At 40.4% G+C, this 21,095-nt stretch overlaps 1 protein-coding gene across 3 annotated transcripts; it reads left to right on the plus strand.

Annotated features, from left to right (window-relative positions):
- The first annotated feature begins 816 nt into the window (after positions 1–816).
- Positions 817–18,737, plus strand: Ccni (cyclin I). 3 transcript variants are annotated; one of them, XM_057771635.1, is made up of 7 exons: positions 817–1,369; positions 4,024–4,181; positions 12,197–12,325; positions 12,646–12,720; positions 13,556–13,696; positions 13,956–14,186; positions 17,234–18,737. In XM_057771635.1, the coding sequence occupies exons 2-7, from the start codon at positions 4,068–4,070 to the stop codon at positions 17,675–17,677; spliced, it is 1,134 nt and encodes a 377-aa protein (XP_057627618.1). In that variant the 5' UTR covers positions 817–1,369; positions 4,024–4,067; the 3' UTR covers positions 17,678–18,737. The 3 variants fall into 3 exon arrangements, with proteins under 3 accessions (XP_057627618.1, XP_057627620.1, XP_057627619.1); XM_057771636.1 differs by lacking the exon at positions 817–1,369 and adding an exon at positions 3,768–3,833; XM_057771637.1 differs by lacking the exon at positions 4,024–4,181.
- Positions 18,738–21,095: the final 2,358 nt, after the last annotated feature.

Here is a 21,095-nt window from a genome sequence, read left to right on the forward strand (position 1 = left end):
CAACTGGAGTAAAAAGGACTCCAAGTTAATAAAACACATCTCACATTCGTTAATTACCTAGCGATAAAACGAACCCTGATAAAATAGGATCCGTTTTATCACTAGGAATAAAACTTCCTAGACATACTGGTTGGTGACTAGAATTCCCTTGGCACAATGCCAAGGCGTCGGTCGGTAGCGAAATCTGTTTTAAAAAGTGGCCTTAAGCACCAGGATATGATCCTCTTAGTTTTTCTGATTTCTAAAGTGCTTCAGACCCTCCCAACACCCACAGACCAGTAAAAAGCCACACGCCCATCATCGTCAATATGAAGGGTACAACATAATTTTTTTGTTTTTTTTTTGCGAAGTAATATAGAATGTGATCTTTACACAAAATATCACCAGCCCCGTTGAGGAAGTTCGCTTAGGAGTTGGTTTGGAAAGTACCGGGACACTCGAGTCCGGACTTAGGCGCTCGCCCAGAAACCCTTCCCTGAGGCGAGCGCTCAGGGACGCCTTTCTTTACCGAGGCGCATGCGCAGCACACTCTCCGGCTGCTGCACGCCTCCTCGGCTAACCAAGCCGCTTACGTCACCGCGCGGAAGGAGAAGGGTTCTTCCGCTCCCTAAGATCAACGAGTCCGCGCACCTTTCCTTCTCTTTGTGCACACCAAACGCACTTCCTCCTATCTCACCCATGCCAGATCCTTCCATAGATCTTCTCCAGAGGTTCAGCTTTCCTCAAAGTCTTCTATGCGCCCGTTGCAGGGAGAACACTGGTGTTGTTTACAGCCGCGCGCGGACAAGATCAGTCTGCGAGGGCGGAGCTAGGCGGCCGGCGCTTTTTGCTCGCCCCTCCCTCCCCAGTCTTCCCCGCGAGCGGACGCGCCAGCGCCTCTGTCTCGCTTTTTCTTATTTTCTCCCCCTCTCCCCTTTTCTTTTCTTTTTTTCCCCCCTTCCCCCCCTTCCACCATTTCCCCTCGGAGACGCTTCCCCCGGGCAGGGGCAGAGCCGGCCTCACCCCGCGCCTCTCCCCGGCCCCCGCCGCCCTATGGCGAGAGGGCGCCCCCTCCTCACCCGGGCACCAGCGGCGGCGGTCGGAGGAGCGGGACCGGCGGCGGCGGCCTCGGGCCCAGGGTCATCATGGAATTAGTTCGCTGACTGACCCTTCGGCCGCAGCCGTGCGTCCCGCCCGAGTGCCCGCGCCCGCCGGCCCGGTTCGCCCTCTTCTCCCTCCTCAGTCGGCCCTGCCCTTGGTCCCGCGCGCCCCGCTGCCGCGCGCCGAGGATCATGAGGTGGTAACGGGTCCCCGGATGACCCCGCGTCACCACTGTGAGGCCTACAGCTCTGCCGGGGAGGAGGAGGAGGAGGAAGAGGAGGAGAAGAAGGTGAGGGCGGCGGCGCGGCCGCCGTGCGCGCCACCGGAGGGGGAGCTCGCGGGGGCGCGCGCCGCTCCCCTAGGACCCGTCCTTCTGCGGGCCTTATCTGGGCACCTTGGGGGACGCTCCCCCCACCCCGCCACCTCTGGCCGTGCAGGGTGGGATTCCTTTCAGCCCTGTGTTTCTGTCCCCCAAGTAACTTGTAGCCACAGTGCGTTATCGACTGGGGTGCCAGTTAACAGACTCCGCGAGCCAGGCTAATAGAGAAGCGGACACACCCCCCGCCCTCCGGGACTACCGATCCCGCGGGGCCGCACGAAGATAATATACGGGGCAAAGCAGAGTGAATGCCAAGCAAATAGTGTGCCCCCACCCCGCGGTAATGCGGGAGGATAACGTTACCTAGGGCTTGGGTTGGTGGAAGATACTAGAAGGCGTCGTAAAGGACAGAAAAATGCCGAATTTTTAAAGAGCTCAGTGCCCTCTGCTACCGGCTCCACCGCAGATCTTTTAGACAGAAGTTGAACATTGTGATAAAGTAGCGGGAAGTGTCTGGTAGATGGGTCAACTGGAGATCGTAGAATAGCAAAGTAAAATACTTCTACTTCACCCTCACCGAGGAGCCATTAAGCATTTGAACAGCAGCTCGTATAGCTAGCAAGTCTCAGGACAGCGAGGGCTACCTTAGTGAGACCCTGCTTTTTTTTTTTTTTTTTTTGAGGGAGGGGTCAAGATTAGAAGCGAAGAGTTTGTTCTGATCATGTACTTATTTAGAAATGAAGAACATTCAACTTACCTGTATGTGCTTGTTCATCTTTAAATGGAGGATTATCTAGGTCAAAATAGCTGGCCAAATAGCAAACCATCGCGGGTTGATTGATAAGCACCTGACAAGTGTAAGCTGCTATTTATTGGGCATGGTGCTAAGTTCTGGAAACTGTTAGTGGTCAAGAATCTCGTGATTAGTTGAAAAAGCAGGTCTAGAAGTGGTTGTAGTTAAATGCAAAGGTAGGATTATGTCCAGGCGCTGGTAAAGGAAGGTGGGGTGTGCCTGCACAATTCCAAAACGTCATGCTAAAAGATTGAGAGCAAATTTAGCGGGAGGAATTGGAGCTGCAGAAGGCTCTGCAAGTCGGATGAACAGTGGATGACGTGAGTCACCCATGACCCAGTATTTCTGGTGTATACAGTAAGGAGGGATAGCAGATAAGATAATTCCTGTTCAGAAAAGGAAGAACTGGACTCCGACAGTCCGCACAGGGTTAATAATAATAGAGTTGGCGTTGTGATTGCCTTACTAGGAGTGCAAAAATGCCTTTTCCGAATTGTACTCATTTTTTTGTCTTCTGTATGTGACACATATTAGGACCTTTTACTCCTAAGGCTCAGTGTCTCCTATGAGTAGGAGTATTCTCTTACAGAGTTACAGTACAGTTTTAAATTTTAGTAAATTAATTTTGATGCATATAGACTGTAACTTATAGTCAACATTCCATTTATCTCTTTAATCTAGTAGTGTCCTTTAAAATATACCTTTTCTTACTCAGTACAGGAGCCAGTTCAGTTAGAGGTACATTTAAACTGTACCTCTCTATACTAATTCTCAATTGATTTCGTTGTTTCTCCTTTTCATCACATTGTTCCAGCAATTAAATGATTATCTGAAAAGCCCAGGCTGATCTTAAAGTTGCAATGTAGCTAAGGATGACTTTGAACTTCTCATCCTCCTGTCTCTATCTCCCAAGTTTGCAAGTGTGCACCACCAGGCCTGGTTTATAGTTTGGGATTTATTTTTGTTTTATGTTTAAGGAAATTTTCTCTTTTCTTTGTTCTTTGTTTTTGTTTGTTTCGAGACAGGGTTTGTAGCTTTGGAACCTGTCCTGGAACTAGCTCTTGTGGACCTGGCTGGTCTTTAACTCACAGAGATTCACCTGCCTCTGCCTCCCAAGCGCTGGGATTAAAGGTGTGTGCCACCACTACCTACCATTTTTGTTTTCTTTTCCTAAGACAAGTTCTTGCTGTATAGCACAGGTCCTCAGAAGTGCTGAGAGTACATTCACCACCACACATGGTTTAGGTTGTCTTTTTAGGTGAAGGTTAAGCGGATGATTTGGAATATTTTAATATAGGCATTTTCAGGAAATAAACTTCCCCTTAATGCCCACAGCTTTCTTTGCATCTTGTAAGTTTCCTTTATTTTTCACTCATCTAAAAATATTTTCTGTTTTTTACTTGATAACATCTGAACATTTTACTGAAGGCCTTAATCACACATAGGATAACAATCCCTTAAATCAGTCTTGTTCCCCCTTACATAACTTAAAATGGTTAATGTAATATTTAATATGTTTAAATGATAAATAAAAGGAATGGCCCTTAGTAGTTTTACTTTATTTTTAGGGAGAAGGTTTGGGACAACTATTGCTAAGAACTTCAAATAAAAAGTCGGTGGTTTTAGAATTTCAGATTTAAAGTAAGGATGTTTTATATAATATTACTGCTAGCTTTAATATATGGCATTTTAAAGAGCTATAAAATCCTATACTGCCTCATAACATTCTTATTTTGTTTTATAAATTATTTAATAAATGCTAACATTTATAAATGTGTATATTATACTTATTCTGTAATTAAGCAATGAACATTATATTTGATTTTACTAGGTAGCCACATCAAGCTGGGTGACAGGCAGATCCAAAGGGATATCATGAAGTTTCCAGGACCTTTGGAAAACCAGAGATTGTCATTCCTATTGGAAAGGGCAATCTCCAGGGAAGCCCAGATGTGGAAGGTCAATGTGCCGAAAATGAGTACAAATCAGGTAATTTCTCTTAAAACAAGTGTTTTATTAGAAATGCACTATTGGCCTAATGCATTATCCTAATGCTTCATGGGGAATATTTGTATTATTAAATATGTTCTCAGCTGAGTGTGGGGGAGCCTACTTAAAATCCTAGCACTTAAGACAAGTTCAAGGTCAGTGTTAGTTGGAGGCTCGCCTGAGCTACACAAGACCTTGCAATGACAAGGAAAAAACATTTTTTAAGAAACATCATCTTAAGCCGGGCGGTGGTGGCGCACGCCTTTAATCCCAGCACTCGGGAGGCAGAGGCAGGCGGATCTCTGTGAGTTTGAGACCAGCCTGGTCTACAAGAGCTAGTTCCAGGACAGGCTCCAAAACCACAGAGAAACCCTGTCTCGAAAAAGCAAAAAAAAAAAAAGAAACATCATCTTAGCCGGGCGATGGTGGTGCACGCCTTTAATCCCAGCACTCGGGAGGCAGAGGCAGGTGGATCTCTATGAGTTCGAGACCAGCCTGGTCTACAAAGCTAGTTCCAGGACAGGCTCCAAAGCCACAGAGAAACCCTGTCTCAAAAAACCAAAAAAAAAAAAAAAAAGAAACATCATCTTTCTGAATAAAGTAAGATAAAGCTTTTGATTTACGTGAGTTACTGGTAATTACATGCATTCATTTTCCTTGTAGACTAATTCAGTAGTAAGCTGTTTCTAGAGAGACGTCTTTACCTCTTTGTCAGTATTTATAAAGAGTTGAAGTGAGTTATTAAGGTCATGGCAGTGTTGTAAGTCTTTGAGAAATAGTAAGGTGAACTTTTTGCTATTGTCTATACACTTTCTCCTTCATATTCTGGTAGTTAGTAACTAAAAGTTTATCCACTCCAGCAGTTTACTATGTAAGACTTGTACATGTTTGTATCTCTAGTACCTAACAAGGTGCTTGGGGTTTAGAAGAGTGGGCAGGAAAGTTTTAATATGTGATGAAATGACAAATATTGCTGTTACAGGTTATCTTAGCTTTAAAGACTTCTGAAGTCTTTCTACTTTTAACTCTTCCTACAACCTGAAAAAAATCTTTTTTGCATCTGCTGTTTGTCAGTTTGCATGTTGAAGACTAGTTGACTTTGAATAAGTACTGTCTGTGGTAGGAACACTTAGGCGTGATCATTTAGTATGTCATTTGATTCTCTTAAGATAAGTATAGTCAGTCCTATGTTGTTCGGGACTTCGGTAATATTTGAATAGTAGTTACAATTTGAGTCTTGAGGCAGTCTCCTCTTATACTTTTTCATTCTATTTTAGTATGAATGTATGGCTTAGATTTCTTTAAATGTTTATTGAATATTTGCTATATTCCAGGTACAGTTATACATATTGAAGATATGAATGGAGAAAAGTTTGAATTTCTTGACTGTTGGGACTCAAAGCCTTCCAGCAGAGTTTAAAAAGAACTCTCCCCTTTTTCCTCTATCTCCTTAAGTCAGTATGCAGCTAACCATAATAACCATTGGCAGCATAGCTGTAAAGGTGATACTTGAAATTGCTGAATTACCACTTTACCTGGTCTATTCTGTAGCCAAGTTAATGAGTGTCATTGAGGTAACAGAGAACAAGACAGGCTCGAAACTTGTAAGGTGGACCTACTTCTTTTTCCTTCCCTGAAACTTTTTAAACAGGACAACAACATAATTTAAACTATTTGTAATATGGTCACAAAAAGATATAAAGTATGGTATATCTTACAAATTCATATAGCTAAAGTCAATCCTAAAGTCTTAGACTAATATGTAATATAATCATGAGTTATATTAATGGATCTCTTTCATTGTAACATTTCTATATTATCTCTAATACTCCCTTATCAAATAATCTACAAACTAAAGGATGTTTAGTTTGTTAAAAGATGAGTAAAATTCTTCAGCCAAGTAATTTAGTTTACAAAAATTCTGGGACATGTAAGATAAAATACTAACATTTATTATTTATATGTGTGGGTACTGCAGTGTTTATGTGGAAGTTGATTTTTCTCCCTCCTCTGGGATCCAACAAAGCTTGCTAGATCCCTCTACCTACTGAGCCGTCCTGCTGTCCCTGATAACAAATCTCATGTGTGTTGCCAAGGCAGATGTGACTGTTGGGAGGAACAGGGTGGGTAGAGGGCTGAGAACTGTAAGAAAACACAAAATGGAGTCAGACCAGGGGGGCATTAGTCAAGGACTTTCTTTAGTAGTTCTATTTAATACTTTAAACTTAGAGTGGGCTTGATCTAATGGGAATAGGAGAGGATATGGGTTTAGGCTTAAAAGAGCAATCTAATTCCTGGTCGTGGGCTGGCCTTTCTACTGTTACTTACTTTTAAGTGCTGATAAAAATAGAAAAGTGCAGTATTTTAGAGTTTCCTTTTGTGCTGCTGCTTCTGCTTTCTTTTACTTCCCTTTCCTTGTCTCCTGCAAGTGCAAGGCCATTCTTACAGCTGTTTTTCATTTTAGACCAACATCCCCCCCACCCCTGGATTTTGAGCAAAATGTGGCCAGGCAAGAAAATAATCCTGTTACACCTGTGATTCCCACCCCTGTCTGTACTTCCCTTGTGAGAACACAGTATAATTTCCTGGTGATTCCACTGCATTTCCTTGGTGGTGATATTGCGTCATTATTTTCTGACATACAGTAGACTCCCATGAAACATTTATTACTTTCTGATGATGTTTTGAGTCGGGGTCTCTTGTAGCCTAGGCTGTCCTCAGACTTGCTTTGCCAGTGAATGCTAGCCTTTAGTTTCCTGATCCTCCTCGGTCTACCAGCGAGTACTGGATTTTCAGGTATGTTTTTAGCACACTCAGAGTTAAACCTTTAAATAAATTATTAAATAAATTTAAATAGATAAATTATGGCTTTTTTATAATTTATTTAAGTAGTGGTCTATTATGTGTTCTTGGTACTTACAGAAAAGTTCTATAGAATAGTTGAAGTTTTTTATAGTTGCATTAAATAAATTTAGGGAAAAATTGAAAACAGTGACCTTTTCAGATAGTCTGCATTTTTGCTAAAGTGCTTTCGAGTGCAAAAAAAAAAGTCCTGTTACAAACTTTAAAGTGGTTTTTATTAGAATTTTTGAACACTAAGGAATCAAAGGCCATCTGATTATATGGTTCCAAAAGCAGGATTTATGCTAAGGACAGCTGAAACACAGGTTTACACGAACTACTTGGAGACTAAATAGATCAGAATTACCTAAACTTTCTTAAAAATTGGAGTTTTCAGCTGGGGGTGGTGGAGCATGCCTATAACCCCAGCACTTCGGAGGCTGAGGCAGTAGGATTTCTGAAAGTTCCAGGCCAGCGGGCTAAGAATAACGCCCTATCTCAAAAGGGACAAGGGATCATTTTAGTCCTCACATCCAGACCTTTTGAGTTCTAGTAACAACTCTTGGATTGTGTAACTTTATTACTGTTGGGGGTAGGGTATGCTACACCCTGCATGTGGAAGTCCAAGGACCAGTTGTGGAATCAGTTCTTTGCTTTCTCTCACTGGAGTTCCAGGAGTTAAACTTATGTCAGTCAAGCTTACACTGCTTGATGCCCTTCCTTAGCCACCTTACTGACTCTAGAATTGTATTTCAAAACTGTTTCCTTCTTGTGTTTGTATGCGTTAAGTTTGGATGCAGATATAATCTAACTGTACAGTAAAAGGATCATTTTGTTTAACATCTCTGGTAATGTAGTTGTATTCCTTTGTCCATTCTATCTTAGAAAAGCTCTACTTTCTAATTATTACAAGGCTTTTCCTAAATTCAACCTCAGAAATGCTTCTAGTGGGTTTGAGGAGATGGTTCAGCTGGTAGTGTTTGCCTCCTAAGCTCGAGGAACCGAGTTTGATTCCCCAGAATCCATGTAGAAATGCTTGGTGTGGTGGCTCACACTTGTCCCAGCACTAAGGTGGCTAAAAAGATGACTTTCTGGAAGTAAAACCTAACTTAAGTATGTAAAGGACCATCATTGAAACTACAGATTTACTCTACATTACTTAAAATTACTAGCATTTTTCTTTTAACTGTAATATGTTTAGATTTATAATTTTTTGTTGTGTAATTTAATTTTTCTTTGCATTTATCTACTTAGGATATGGACACACACTTGTGTGTATGCCATGGCATTTGTGTGGGCTTTGTTCTTTACTTCTATGATACGGGTCTTGGGGGTTAAACTTGAGTTTCCAGGGTTGCCAGCATGTATGTGCCTTTACTCTGTGGGCTATCTCTCTGGTTCCTAGACTTAACAGAATTTTTCAAGGCTACAAATATAGCTGACCAATCATATGTAATTTTTGTTAGATGCACACTTGAGTCTTTAATTTACACTTACTATTTTTCAATTTTAGCCCTTTGGTTGTATTTAGTAGCAAAATTCATCTTTGTCTGTTACTGGGTATGTGTTTTCTCTGAAACAAAGGAGGCTTTGTAAGACTCTTTGAAGTTAAATGGGTTTGTGAGCCACCCGATGTGGATGCTGAAATCAAGTCCTCTAATAGAGCAGTTAACCACTGAGCCATCTCTCTAGCACCCCCCATGATATCATGTGTAATAAGTCATTTATTCTGATAAAGATATTTCTTCCATTTGCCTGCTTTCCTCTCTTGGCTTTTAGTTTGTTTACTTAGGTTTTTGTTGTTATTCCTGATAAATTTTGATTTGACGCTGAACATTCTATTATTTTAAAAATGGTATAGCCTTAGTTATTTTATCTTTGTGGTGCTGGAAAGTCAAAGCAGAAGGTTCTGCTTCCTTAGCAAGCACTGCAGTTGTGTCACATTCCAAACCTGTCGTAGAGAGTTCAGTCTTCCCTCTGGCGGACAAACTGAACTGGGACCAGTTACTGTAGTCCAAGGAAAGATTGTAGTCAAGGCTGATTGAGGGCTGGACTTCAGTTGAATGTGATTTCTTTATCTGTTATTAAAAATGAAGCTGTGTGTCTGTGTGTGCCTAAGTTTTTAGATCTCTATACTATACATTTTTAGGATTTCATTCAGGAAATGTCTAAGGAAAATCAGTCTTAGAGTTTGCATGTAAAATGTCTCCCACAGATTCTATGTATAGAAACCTAGGTCCCCAACTGGTGGCACCATTTTCACAGGTGCTGGAAACTTCAGGAGATGGGGCCTCACTGGGGCCAGACCTTGGTGGAATTTGTCCCTGGCCTCTTCCTCCCTTTGTTTGCCTTCTTCCTCTTTCCCCCTTGTTTGCTGGAAGATCCTGTCTTGTCCTTTTTATTTACTTCTCTACCTCCTTCCTTCTCTCCCCTCTTCCGCCAATGCTACCACTATTGAAATCTCTGAAACAGTAAGGCACAATAAGTCTTCCCTCCTTGTAAATGGTTCTGCCAAGTACATGGGTCATAGCTCTGAGAAAAACTAATACCATCAGCCAAGTGGGTTTTTCCCCTTGAGATTTCTGACCTCCAACTTCCACTAGTTCCTTGGTTTTACCAGTCTCGGATTTTGTCTCTCATTCTGTAACTCTCCTAAGTGCTCTACCAGTTTACTCTTAGCTGCTTGCCCTTATCTTAGAATGCTGATATCACTTCATTATTCCTCTCCAGAGTTCATGCTTCTTCAGAACCTGGTTGTTACAGCAGTGCAGTAACAAAAAAACAAAACAAAAAAACAAAAAACAATACCCAGTGTTTTGAAATGTATGTGTGTGTGACAAAGTAAAATAGAGAAAGGAGTATTTCCTCTAGAAGGAGCAATAAAGCATGGAAGCAGGGATGTAAAATAATATAAGAAAGAATTAGAGTCCTAAGTACAGTTAACAATATGAAGGTTAAGGCAGAAAGTGACATGTGTCCCTTGTATTCATCTTTTATATTTGTTTAAAGTCAAGTGTACCAGATAAGAATATAGTCTGCTATTAGGGAATGTTATTTCTCCCTCTTGATTATATGTCTGACATGGCAGGATAGTTAGTAAGGCTCCTGTTTCTTGTGTCTTCTGATTATTGTACCCTTTCTCTCCAAAGAGCCCATTAACTGCATCAGATGGTATTGCTACCTCTCTTGTGAATTTGTTTATTGTTGGTTTATTTGGATGGCTGAATTTTCCTTAAGTGCGCAACTTCTTAATTAGAAGAAACTACCTTTACTTCTTAGAGATCTTTAGGGAACAGAGCTAGATTTTATTAGTAGCACCCTGGGGCTCTGAAAATGCAGGAAATTGTGTAATTAAGGTCCTTGCCAACTGATAGTTAACCCAGTTTCTAACTGTAAGGCTGCACTGATGTCCTCTCACCTAAAGAAGCCATAGCTATCTCTCTAGCCCCTCACCTCATTTTTTAAGATATGAGTTAGTTGTTTCTTCTAAGAAGATTTATTATACTCCCACACAGGGCCAAGTGTCCCTAGAGCACCATATGTAACTCTGGCTTAATACCATTTAATGGTCTGCTTAGCTATAAGACTTATATAACCTTCACTCATTTACCAATTTTGTAGTGAGTTGTGAATAAAACATATTGTAAATTATTAGTATTTCTATTCATCATTGTGATGTTGTTCCTAAAGGGTTGATCAGAAGGTAGGTGTATGTTAATTCTCTACTAAAAATACCAATTATAACTGAGTTTGGAGCTAGATGTAAGAATTATACAAGTGTGTTAGTTGGTTTGGTAATGTAGAAGAACACTTTGCCATCTCAAAACTGACAAAAGTGACAGCAGGTGGAGGAGGACTGGGAATGAGAGAAGTCAGCAGATACAGTGGCACGGACTTCATTGAGCAAGTCATTCCTAGTAAAACTAGAGGAAGCAAAAAACAATAACGTAGTTCTAGCTGTGATTCTTACTTGAGGAGCTGCACTCTACAGAGACCATCATTGAATATTTTAATAGATGTTAGGTAATTTTGTAGGATAAAAGAATTAGCTTACGTTGACAGCAGTCAGGTAAAGTATTTGTGTCATCATCATTGTACTGTACTTCATAAAGAAAGATGAGTTAGCATAAGTCAGTGCTTGACTATATTTTGTAGGATGATCCTTTATTGGAAACACTATACCAGTTTGGTACTTCATTGTGTTTACATGGCAGTTTGTAGTGTATGAGGGGCTGGAGCATATGACTCTGTTGGTAAAGTTTGTCTCCTCATATGAAGCCCTAGAATCCCTAAACTCGGTGTGGTGGTGCACCTCTATGTCCCAGCACTGGAGAGGTGGATCTGAACTTTAAAGTCACCCTCAACTACACAGTGAGCTTGAGACATACTTGGGCTACTCTGGCCCTGTATGTAGTCCTCAAAAGGACTACTTAGCATCAGGAGTACACTAATTGTTTAGTAATGACTGAAACTCAAATAAAAGTAAAATAGCCCCTACTATTTTAAAGTGTATTTAACCTTTTAAAACATAAACCTTTACTCAAAAGTTCAAAATAGTATTTAGGGAAATTAAGATGATTGTTTTGTTTTTAGTGAATTAATCCTGCTTGATAGTCCATTTATATTTCCTAAGATAAGCTAATGAGTGGTATTTCCTCACTCAGAAAGAGTTGAGAAAATTCAAAATTATCAATCAGTAATAATTTACCTAAATTTTAAAATGTTGTGTTTCCTGAATATCTGAACTTAATTCAATCTGTAGATACTTGGTGAAATGAATAGTGAAGATTTTAATAAAGTAAATTATAATGTTAAATATGATATAGTATATAAAATTTTCATCTGTCTCAATTTTGAATGACCTAAAAACATTTTAACTTATTAGTGCATTTTCTCTTGTATTTCCTAATGTTTAAAAATATGTAACATTTATTAATTTTGTGTATGGGCATTTGTGTGCCACAGAACATGTTGGAGATGAGAGGACAACTTGTGGGAGTCGATTGTCTCACTGTGCAAATCTCACTGATTGATCTCAGGTCATCAAGCTTGGCAGCAAGTGCCTTTTCCTGCTGAGCTGTTTGTTCAGCCCTGTGTTTAGAGAACTCTAAATGTACACCTAATGATAACTGAAACCTTATGATCTTTTATTTTTTTTAATTATTCCCTTATAGAATGTTTCTCCATCCCAGAGAGATGAAGTAATTCAATGGTTGGCCAAACTCAAATACCAGTTCAACCTTTACCCAGAAACATTTGCTCTGGCAAGCAGTCTTTTGGACAGGTTTTTAGCTACAGTAAAAGTAAGTATTGTAAGATACACTTAGGCATAGCTTCTGTTCAAGGACTTCCATGTTAAACCGTAGGTCGCTAGTAAACATGCTGTCGTGGCCGATGGAGAGATCTTGCGAGGACAGTATTTGTTTTGTTTTAAAATTTTGAAAATGACTCAGGTTTGGAGCTTTCCATAGTATTTAACAAAAAAGAAACTTATTTTTGTGCCTAGGAAGATGTAAACTGGGGGAACTGTGAGCTAAATGTATATTTCAGTTTTAAAAACAGTTAGCAAAAGCTCAGCTCAGTCTAATCACTAATGTTTCTCTTCTCCTTTTCGAAATTCTAGGCCCATCCAAAATATTTGAATTGTATTGCAATCAGCTGTTTTTTTCTAGCTGCTAAGACTGTTGAAGAAGATGAGGTAATGAATCCTTCTAAGATTTACTCTTTATGTTTTGGTAGGTCTTGCTTGGAGGTTTTTTTTATTTTTTGTTAATGAAACCTTTTTTGCTATGAGAGGAAAGGTTGGGAGCCAAGGAATGCCACAAAAAATGTCATATAAGAGTTTTATTGGGAAAGACACAGAGGGTGGCTGCCTCTGCTCTGAAGAAACACAGCAAAGATCTAAGGAGGCAGGTTTATATAGGAGGAGGGCTTCCTAGGGTGGCTCGAAATTGGTGGGACTCTGTGGCCTGATCTTGGTCTTTTTTCTCTGTAGGACGGAGCTTGGCCACCTTTGTCTGGTCTCAAGGGACTGGACAAAGCCATTAGAGTAGTCTGGGAGCAGGGCCTGACCACTTGTGCTTCTAGGAATGTAAAATGAATACTGTCTTATAAAACTACAGTTTCAGTTAAGTGTTTAGATGTGTTGTCCCTCTAAAATGCTTGCTTTAGAACATCAGCTATCTTTTTGAAACTTATTTTAATTTTATGTATATTAGTGTTTTGCCTGAATGTATGTATGTATGTGTACTGTATGCATGTGTGCCTGGTGAACACAGAGGTCAGAAAAGGGCATTGGATTCACTAGGAGTTAATACAGTTGTGGGTCACCATGTAGATATGGGGAATTGAACTTGGGTTCAGAAAGAACAGCCACTGCTCTTAACCACCAAGTCACCTCTCTAGTTCTTTTTTTTTTTTTTAATTTTTTTTTTATTACTTTACATTTTATTTGTCAGAACAAATACTGGAAATGAGTTCATTTCTGTCCTGAAATTGAGTTCATTTTTTTCCTGTTCCTTTTGCTTGGATAGAAAATTCCAGCACTAAAGGTATTGGCAAGAGACAGTTTCTGTGGCTGTTCCTCATCTGAGATTTTGAGAATGGAGAGAATTATTCTGGATAAGTTGAATTGGGATCTTCACACAGCCACACCATTGGATTTTCTTCACATTGTAAGTATATCCAAAATGTTTAGTTCTTATTATGAACACATAGTCTTGGTCCAGTAACTTGGACAGAGGTTACCTCTTGATGTATTTTGTATGGATTTGGAGAAAACTTTGAAATTAGTCAAGGAAAAATTAGATTCTGAAAATATATCAAATCACTGAATTACAAACTTGGATAGTGCCCGAGAAGTTATTTCTATGTATACTTAGATATTTTCCTTAAGTAACAATTTTGTGGTTTTTCTTCTCACCCCCACCCCAGTTCCATGCCATTGCGGTGTCAACTAGGCCTCAGTTACTTTTCAGTTTGCCCAAATTGAGCCCGTCTCAACATCTGGCATTCCTGACCAAGCAACTACTTCACTGTATGGCCTGCAACCAACTTCTGCAGTTCAAAGGATCCATGCTTGCTCTGGCCATGGTTAGTCTGGAAATGGAGAAACTCATTCCCGATTGGCTTCCTCTTACGATTGAACTGCTTCAGAAAGCACAGGTAGCTACCAGCTTCATTTATGTTCTTCACACTTTTTGTTTCCTTAATGGAACTGAGAGGGTACTGTATGGTTTTAAAATAAAACTAAGAGGGATTGGTAGAAAAGGCCCTGGGTTCAGTTCTCAATCAGCTTTAAAAAAATACCAGTTTGTAACTGGCATTTTCAAATGGTTTCAAATATTAACTATCTCAGTATACTGAAAAGTTTAGATAAGGAAAATTCTATTCAGATGTAGTAAAGTAATAGTGCTGTGTGTTAGTAGCTCTCTAAAAGCCTTGTTCTGCTCATGCCACTTGAGAATTGAGGTTTATATTTGCACATTGGTGTCTCATAGAGACTGATGAATTTTTCCCTTCTCTAGTGCACAGCTCAGAGATGGTGATTTTCTTTATGGTATTCTGCCTACATATATTCTAGAGGGCATCAAATCTCATTACAGATGGTTATGAGCCACCATGTGGTTGCTGGGAATTGAACTCAGAACCTCTGGAAGAGCAGTCAGTGCTCTTAACCTCTGAGCCACCTCTCCAGCCTCGAGATGGTGGTTTTCTTTGTATATGTTCTGGGGCTCAAAGAAATTTATTTAAACTTGTCTTTTCCTTAATTGATATGATAGGATCTTAGAAATCAATTTACTCATCAATTAGTTTCAGTTTGGAGAATTTGAGAGTTATTAGATGACATAGAACTTCGTGATTGTGAAGGCTAAAAAGGAGCTGGTGGTGGTTTGATTGCTGTGTATATTTTGTGAGCTATCTGATGTGGGTGCAGGGATTTGAACTTGAGTCCTCTGCAAGAGCAGGATGTGCTCTTATCCACAGAGCCATCTCCAACCCTTTTTGTTTTATTAACACCCAAACCTTTATTAAAGAGTCTAGTCCAGGGCTGGAGTGGTGGCTAGTTCTGGGCATAGTTCTATCCTTGCTAAGTCCATCTGTTTTTATTTAGCTCAGAATCTAAGGTCTTTTTTCTTTGTAAGTAGACCCACGATGAGACCTAGACTTGAGGTTCTAGTATCAGAAGCCTTACATCAGATCGTGTCAGTGTTGCCCCCTCCCATGTTCAGCAAGTACTCTGCCATTGAGTCACACCCCATTCTGCATGCATTTTGTTCTGTCTTCACTCTGCCTGTGCTCCTTCTGAACTTGGCACATATTCTCTGATTTGAAAGGCAAGCTGCCTCTTGTTCCTCTTATGTTCCCCCACCCAGCCCATTCTAATGCTCCTGTGTCACTGTGCATCTCCACACTAGGATGGCCACATCTTTCTCTGTACTCCTTTATTGTAGTTGATCTATATGGCTATGCTCATTTTCTGACCTATGGGGCCTACCCTGATTATCATATCAGGTAGGAATTAGGTGTGAATTCTGTTGTCTCTCTAGCTGCCTGCTAAGTAATGGTCAAAGTAGATGTTCTTATTTAAAACTAGAGGATTAAATAAGTCCTACCATGGACTCTTGGTGACTCTTGAAAGGTACCTGATATTCCAACAGGTATTTTCCGTGTTTCTTGCTGCTCACCACGTGTGGGTTCTCTGGGCCCTATCACACGTGTCATGCTAGTCTGCTCCTTCTTATTGGGAACCTACGTGATAGTGTGTTTTATTGCTACTTGACACAGTCCCCTGGTCAGCTGTAGTTAGTAATATTTTTGACAATGGTTACTATATTGAAATGGGGAGAGACGGTAATAAAAATGGCTAGTAAGGTTCTCAGAGCTGATAATAGATGGTTCATTTTAAATGCTTAAATTTTAAGAGAAAGATCAAGGACTTGTTTGCATCCAGAGTTGGTAATTGTAGTATATGTATTTAAAACAAGTACACTTTACTACAAAAGCAGAAGATTGGGGCTGACTTGTTTTAAAAGGACAAATTCATATTGTGCAAGATTAGGATTTATTTTGGACAATTAGGATTTATTTGTTTTGGGACCCCAATGGAAAGTAGAATTCAAATAGAGGTTATTTATTTAATGTCTAATGTCTTAACATTTTTTGATAGTCTTCATCTCTAAAAAAATAACTCTCAGGGGCTGGAGAAATGGCTCAGTGGTTAAGAGCACTCTGGCTTCTGTTACAGAGGACCCGGGTTCACTTCCAAGCACCCACATAGCAGCTGCACAAAGTTGTGCTCTGTCCTCCATGTGTGTGCCACGGCATATGTGCCCACTCAGACATGAGCATGCATGCATGCACACACAAGCAAAAACAAAAACTTAACAGTTAGGGACTATTAATATGTCTTACCATAGTGTCTTAGGAAGTTCTTTACAAAGGGGAAGGCTAAGTGAACCGGGAGTGAATGCCACGTTTTCTGTTACGTATTCTGATAGTTTCATGTAATTCTACATGTGTATTCTTCCAGTTGATTCTTGATTAACACGGTGAATATATTTAGTGATCAGCTAATGTAACAAAATGTATTCTTTTAGTGGAATTTATTTCCCATAGGATTGCAGACAGTTCTGCTATGTAGAGCAGGCTTTGTTGGCATAAGTTAAATATGGGTAAGAAATGTGCAAAGTAAGCTGAGTGTGATGGGGCACACCTGGACCCTAGCACCTGGGAGGCTAAGCAGGAGAACCAAGAGTGGTAGCCAGCCTGAGCTAGAAGCAGAAAAAAAGAAAGACAAGGAAAGTAACTTCATAGTGCTATAAAATGTATAGGCACAACAGGGACTTGATCCTCATAATTAAATGTTTAAAAAAACATTGTTTAAAAAAATACTCATTTTTCTGCTAAGCAAACTTCCCATCATCTTTAGTTTAATGGTTTCCATTGCTAATAAAGCAGTGAACAAAGAAAGTTTCTGTTGATGTAAGTGCCCAGCACACAGGTGCAGATTTATGCTCGAAGCATGGATATACGCATATTTCAGAAGAATGCTTGGTAGGTGGAAGAATCAATGAGTGACGTAGAAGATGTGGTAGAGAGAAAATAAAGCTCAAGGGAGAGAAGGCACAGGATGGAACAGTGGCTGGTAAAGGCAACAGTGAACTGTGTTCGTTAATGATCGACGTCGTTTTGTTTATTTCCTGGTCCAGATGGACAGCTCGCAGTTGATCCACTGTCGGGAGCTAGCAGCACATCACCTTTCTGCTCTGCAGTCTTCCCTGCCTCTAAATTCCGTTTATGTCTACCGTCCCCTCAAGCACACCCTGGTATCCTGCGACAGAGGAGCGTTGAAATTACATCCCTCCTCTGTCTCAGGCCCAGGTTTCTCCAAGGACAACAGCAAGCCAGAAGTGCCAGTCAGAGGAACAACAGCCTTCTACCATCACCTCCCAGCTGCCAGTGGGTGCAAGCATACCTCTGCTAAACGCAAAGTGGAGGAAATGGAAGTGGATGACTTCTACGATGGCATCAAGCGGCTCTACAATGAAGACAATGCTTCAGAGAATGTGGGCTCTGTGTGCGGCACTGATTTATCAAGGCAAGAAGGGCATGCTTCTCCCTGTCCACCCTTGCAGCCTGTTTCAGTCATGTAGTTTCAGGTGTTACCTTCCGGTGCACACTAGGGCTGACAATAAGAACCAGGAAAGGCTGTAGAGAAGGGCATGTGCTTTATCAGACTGAGTGAAGTGAGCCAGGAGAAAAGAAAAACAAGTGCCCTTTTTGTTCCTTTGTGTGGCTACTTTCAATTCAACATTATTTAATATAAAGGCATATATTTATAGACTCAAGATCCAAAATATATTTAAAGGTAAAGTTCTTTGCACTATGTCAGTTCCACTTTTTTCTTTGTTAAAACAATAGTTTGCCCCATATCCAAAAAACTAAAATAAAAATCAACGTTTAAGGGGGAAAGTTGCAAAATTCAATGCTAGAAACCTTGTTTCCAGTGTCCTCCGTTTTTCTCTTTTGTTTTCTTGCCTCTCTGTTGGATACTTAGTAATCTTTGTGTTTGATGTATGTGTTCTGACTCCCACTGAATAGGTAGCCCCACCTTTTTTTAAAAAAAGCAATTCAGTAAGCAAATTTTTGTGTGGCATCCATGTTAATCCATGGCTCAAGTTGGTTAGTTCAAAAAGGGCACTTTGAAGCTATCCTCATGAATCAATGGTAACTGAAAAAGTTCTCTTACTTTGTGTGTCTCATTTTAGTTGAAAAACAAGATGACTTGTTTGTTTTTTTGACCTTTTTGCTTATTTTAAAGCTTAAAAATGGCGTGTAATTAGGACATTTTGAGCATTTTTGACATTTGTATAAAGAATTTCTTATAAAGTTAATATATCTGGGTGCTCACCAAAGAAACATGTATGTAACACCAGATTTTTGTAACTGATCTGTTCTCGTTCTTAAAATGAGTAGGAGCAACTGTCTAGCTATGGGGCAGCCCTGATTGGAGTCTAACTTAAAATTGAATTCAGTACCCTAGTTTATATTAAGCTGTCAGGATTTTCTTGATAAGAAGTTATTCCCCTTGTTTTTCTCTGAGTGACTTCGCACCCTGCGCTCCCTTTGCAGTCTGAAGAAGGCACTGTAGTCTGAACCATGGACTGGTGATAAAGCCTCTGGTAGCAATAAAATGTTGTCCTTAACCCTGGTTTCTGTAGGATCTTTTGTTTATTTATGGGAAGGTATGGTTTCTGACTTCTTGGGCACTTCGTTTTCAACCAAGGAAAGCAGTAAAAAAAAAAAAAAAAAAAAAAAACCTTGAGAGCAATCTTTGACCACAGGGTGTGCCCTTTAGTGTTTTCTTGCTGGTGGGCTGTGAACCTTACAGTTAATAGGTTAATGGGATGGTCTATGAGGGCAGACTCTAGCCTACATATAGATGATATTTTTAGGTCATTGATTTTAAGTTTAGCAGAGCAAGAGTGTCTCCAGGTTAACATCTTTTTAGAAACTTGTGGAAGACCTAACTGCACATTTATTATGACCTTAAAAATCCAATTGGGGAAGCATTATGTGTGTAAGGATGGGAGTTGGGAGAGGTGGGGAAAAGTGAAAAAATGATTTGTGTGCAAGGGATTAGTCTCAGGTATTTTTATAAAATTCTGATTTTTAGTTTTCTTGATTCTCAATTAATGGGAGCTCCAGGTTCATAATGTTTATGATATGAATGGAGGACCCCCCACACACACACACACACTCAGATGGTATAAAACTTGAGTCTAAAAGTCTGCATAGCTAATCTATAATCCAGAAGCTGAAAAGTGCAAAAGCTGGGAGACAGTAGGACTTTAGCTGTTTGGTCTTCAGGTTTCTTAATGCTGATGGTAACCTGGTGCTGGCATGCAACTGTGGTCCTACCTACTAAAGAGGCGGAGACAAGAACACTGCTTTAGTCTGGGCTACCCAGGCAGTAATGAGATCTCATCTTGAAAACCAGTAGAGTGAGTTTGGAGTATTGTTTCCATGGGACACTGAAACAAGTGAGCTCTTGGTTTGGTTCAGTGGTTATAGTTGAAAGTTCTCCTTTCAGCTAAATCTAGTAAATATCTGGAGCCCTCAACCATCCCTCAAAACCCACCTTTTAGAACTTCAGCCTAAGACCCAAAGCAAACTAGCATTTCAGTGAAGAATATTCCTGTATTAAGAACATTTGTTGCTTTACCTGCTTTAATCTGCCTTAATCTGCTCAGGTTACTTCTTGGTATTGTATTACAAACTACCAAGGTTTAGAAGCTTGAGCTTCATCTGTTGTAATTGTCTACTGCCTCCTGGTGGTTAAAAGGTGCATCATCCTCCAGAAAGGAGGCTGTCAAAGGATGGGCATGCTAACCAATGCATGAAATCCCCAGAAAAAGGATTTGCAGGCTGAAACTAGATGCAATTGACTGCGTCCTCTAAAAGATGGATGAGAAGTTGGTTATCAGTGGAGAGCAGAATGCTTTCTCTACAAGAGTAAGGGGAGCTGGGACAGTGGTCCGTACCCCAACTGGAAGGTCACATACATTTCTTGTTGGTGTTTCTGACACCATGGTTGGCTGAGGGAAGGTGGTAAGAACCTACAGGTTCCCACCTTACTGCTTGCCTGCTTAAGAACTGTCCCAGGGGTTGCTGTGTCTCCTTGACATGCCTGCTTCACTCAAGATCCTGAAGTAAAGCAAGCTGTACTAGAGCATCACTGTCCAAAGCCATGTGATAGCCTCTCTCTTGAAGAAAAGATGTGGTTTACACTATCATGCTCCTCAAACATGCTCTCAAGGGGAAAGGGAAGATTCTTTGTTAATGTTCTCACCTTTCTGAGGGGAATATCTTCATACCACAAACATCGAGGTGTGAATGATGCTATCTTTAAAGTATCTCACATCACCTTTTATGACAGGAAATTCTAACAGGAATGCTACTTCTGAAAGCTCCCAAGTTCTTGAACTTTTAAACTATGTTAATGAGGTCTATACCCATTATTAAATAATGATTTGAGTTCTGCCCACTAGATGGTGCTCTCAGGAAAAGAGTAAGTCATCTTTTTAACTTGGTGAGAAGTTGAATTGTTTGGATTGACTCTGGTACTAGTAGGCAGAAAAATGATCAATCACCTGGTTTCTAAGTCCCTCCTGATGCATCCTAATGTTTTGTGGTTATAATTTAGTCCATTTCAGGGTGTGTATATGTGTGGGTGTGTATGGATAGAGGTCAGAAGACAACTGGAAGCAGTTGGTTTTCTTCCATCATTGGGGTCCCAAGCTAGTGCTCGAGTGTGCCAGAATACTTACTGAGCCATCTCATTGACCTTTGTGGTTGCAGTTGTACATGGCTTAAGGTATATATAGGTGTGGGCTTGCGAGACTGAAATTAGCAAGGGGCAGGCAATGGTTACATACCAAGTCTCAAGCAAATAATGCAGAACCACTAGTATACATCAAGTGCCCTGATGAGTAAGTTGTGTGTAGTTCCACAAAGGACATTAGAAATAAATAGAAAAGGTGTGAAGGCATCCAGATCCCAGGGTCTTGC

This window comes from Chionomys nivalis, chromosome 6 (genome assembly GCF_950005125.1).
Source record: "Chionomys nivalis chromosome 6, mChiNiv1.1, whole genome shotgun sequence".
Taxonomy (NCBI): Eukaryota; Metazoa; Chordata; class Mammalia; order Rodentia; family Cricetidae; genus Chionomys; species Chionomys nivalis.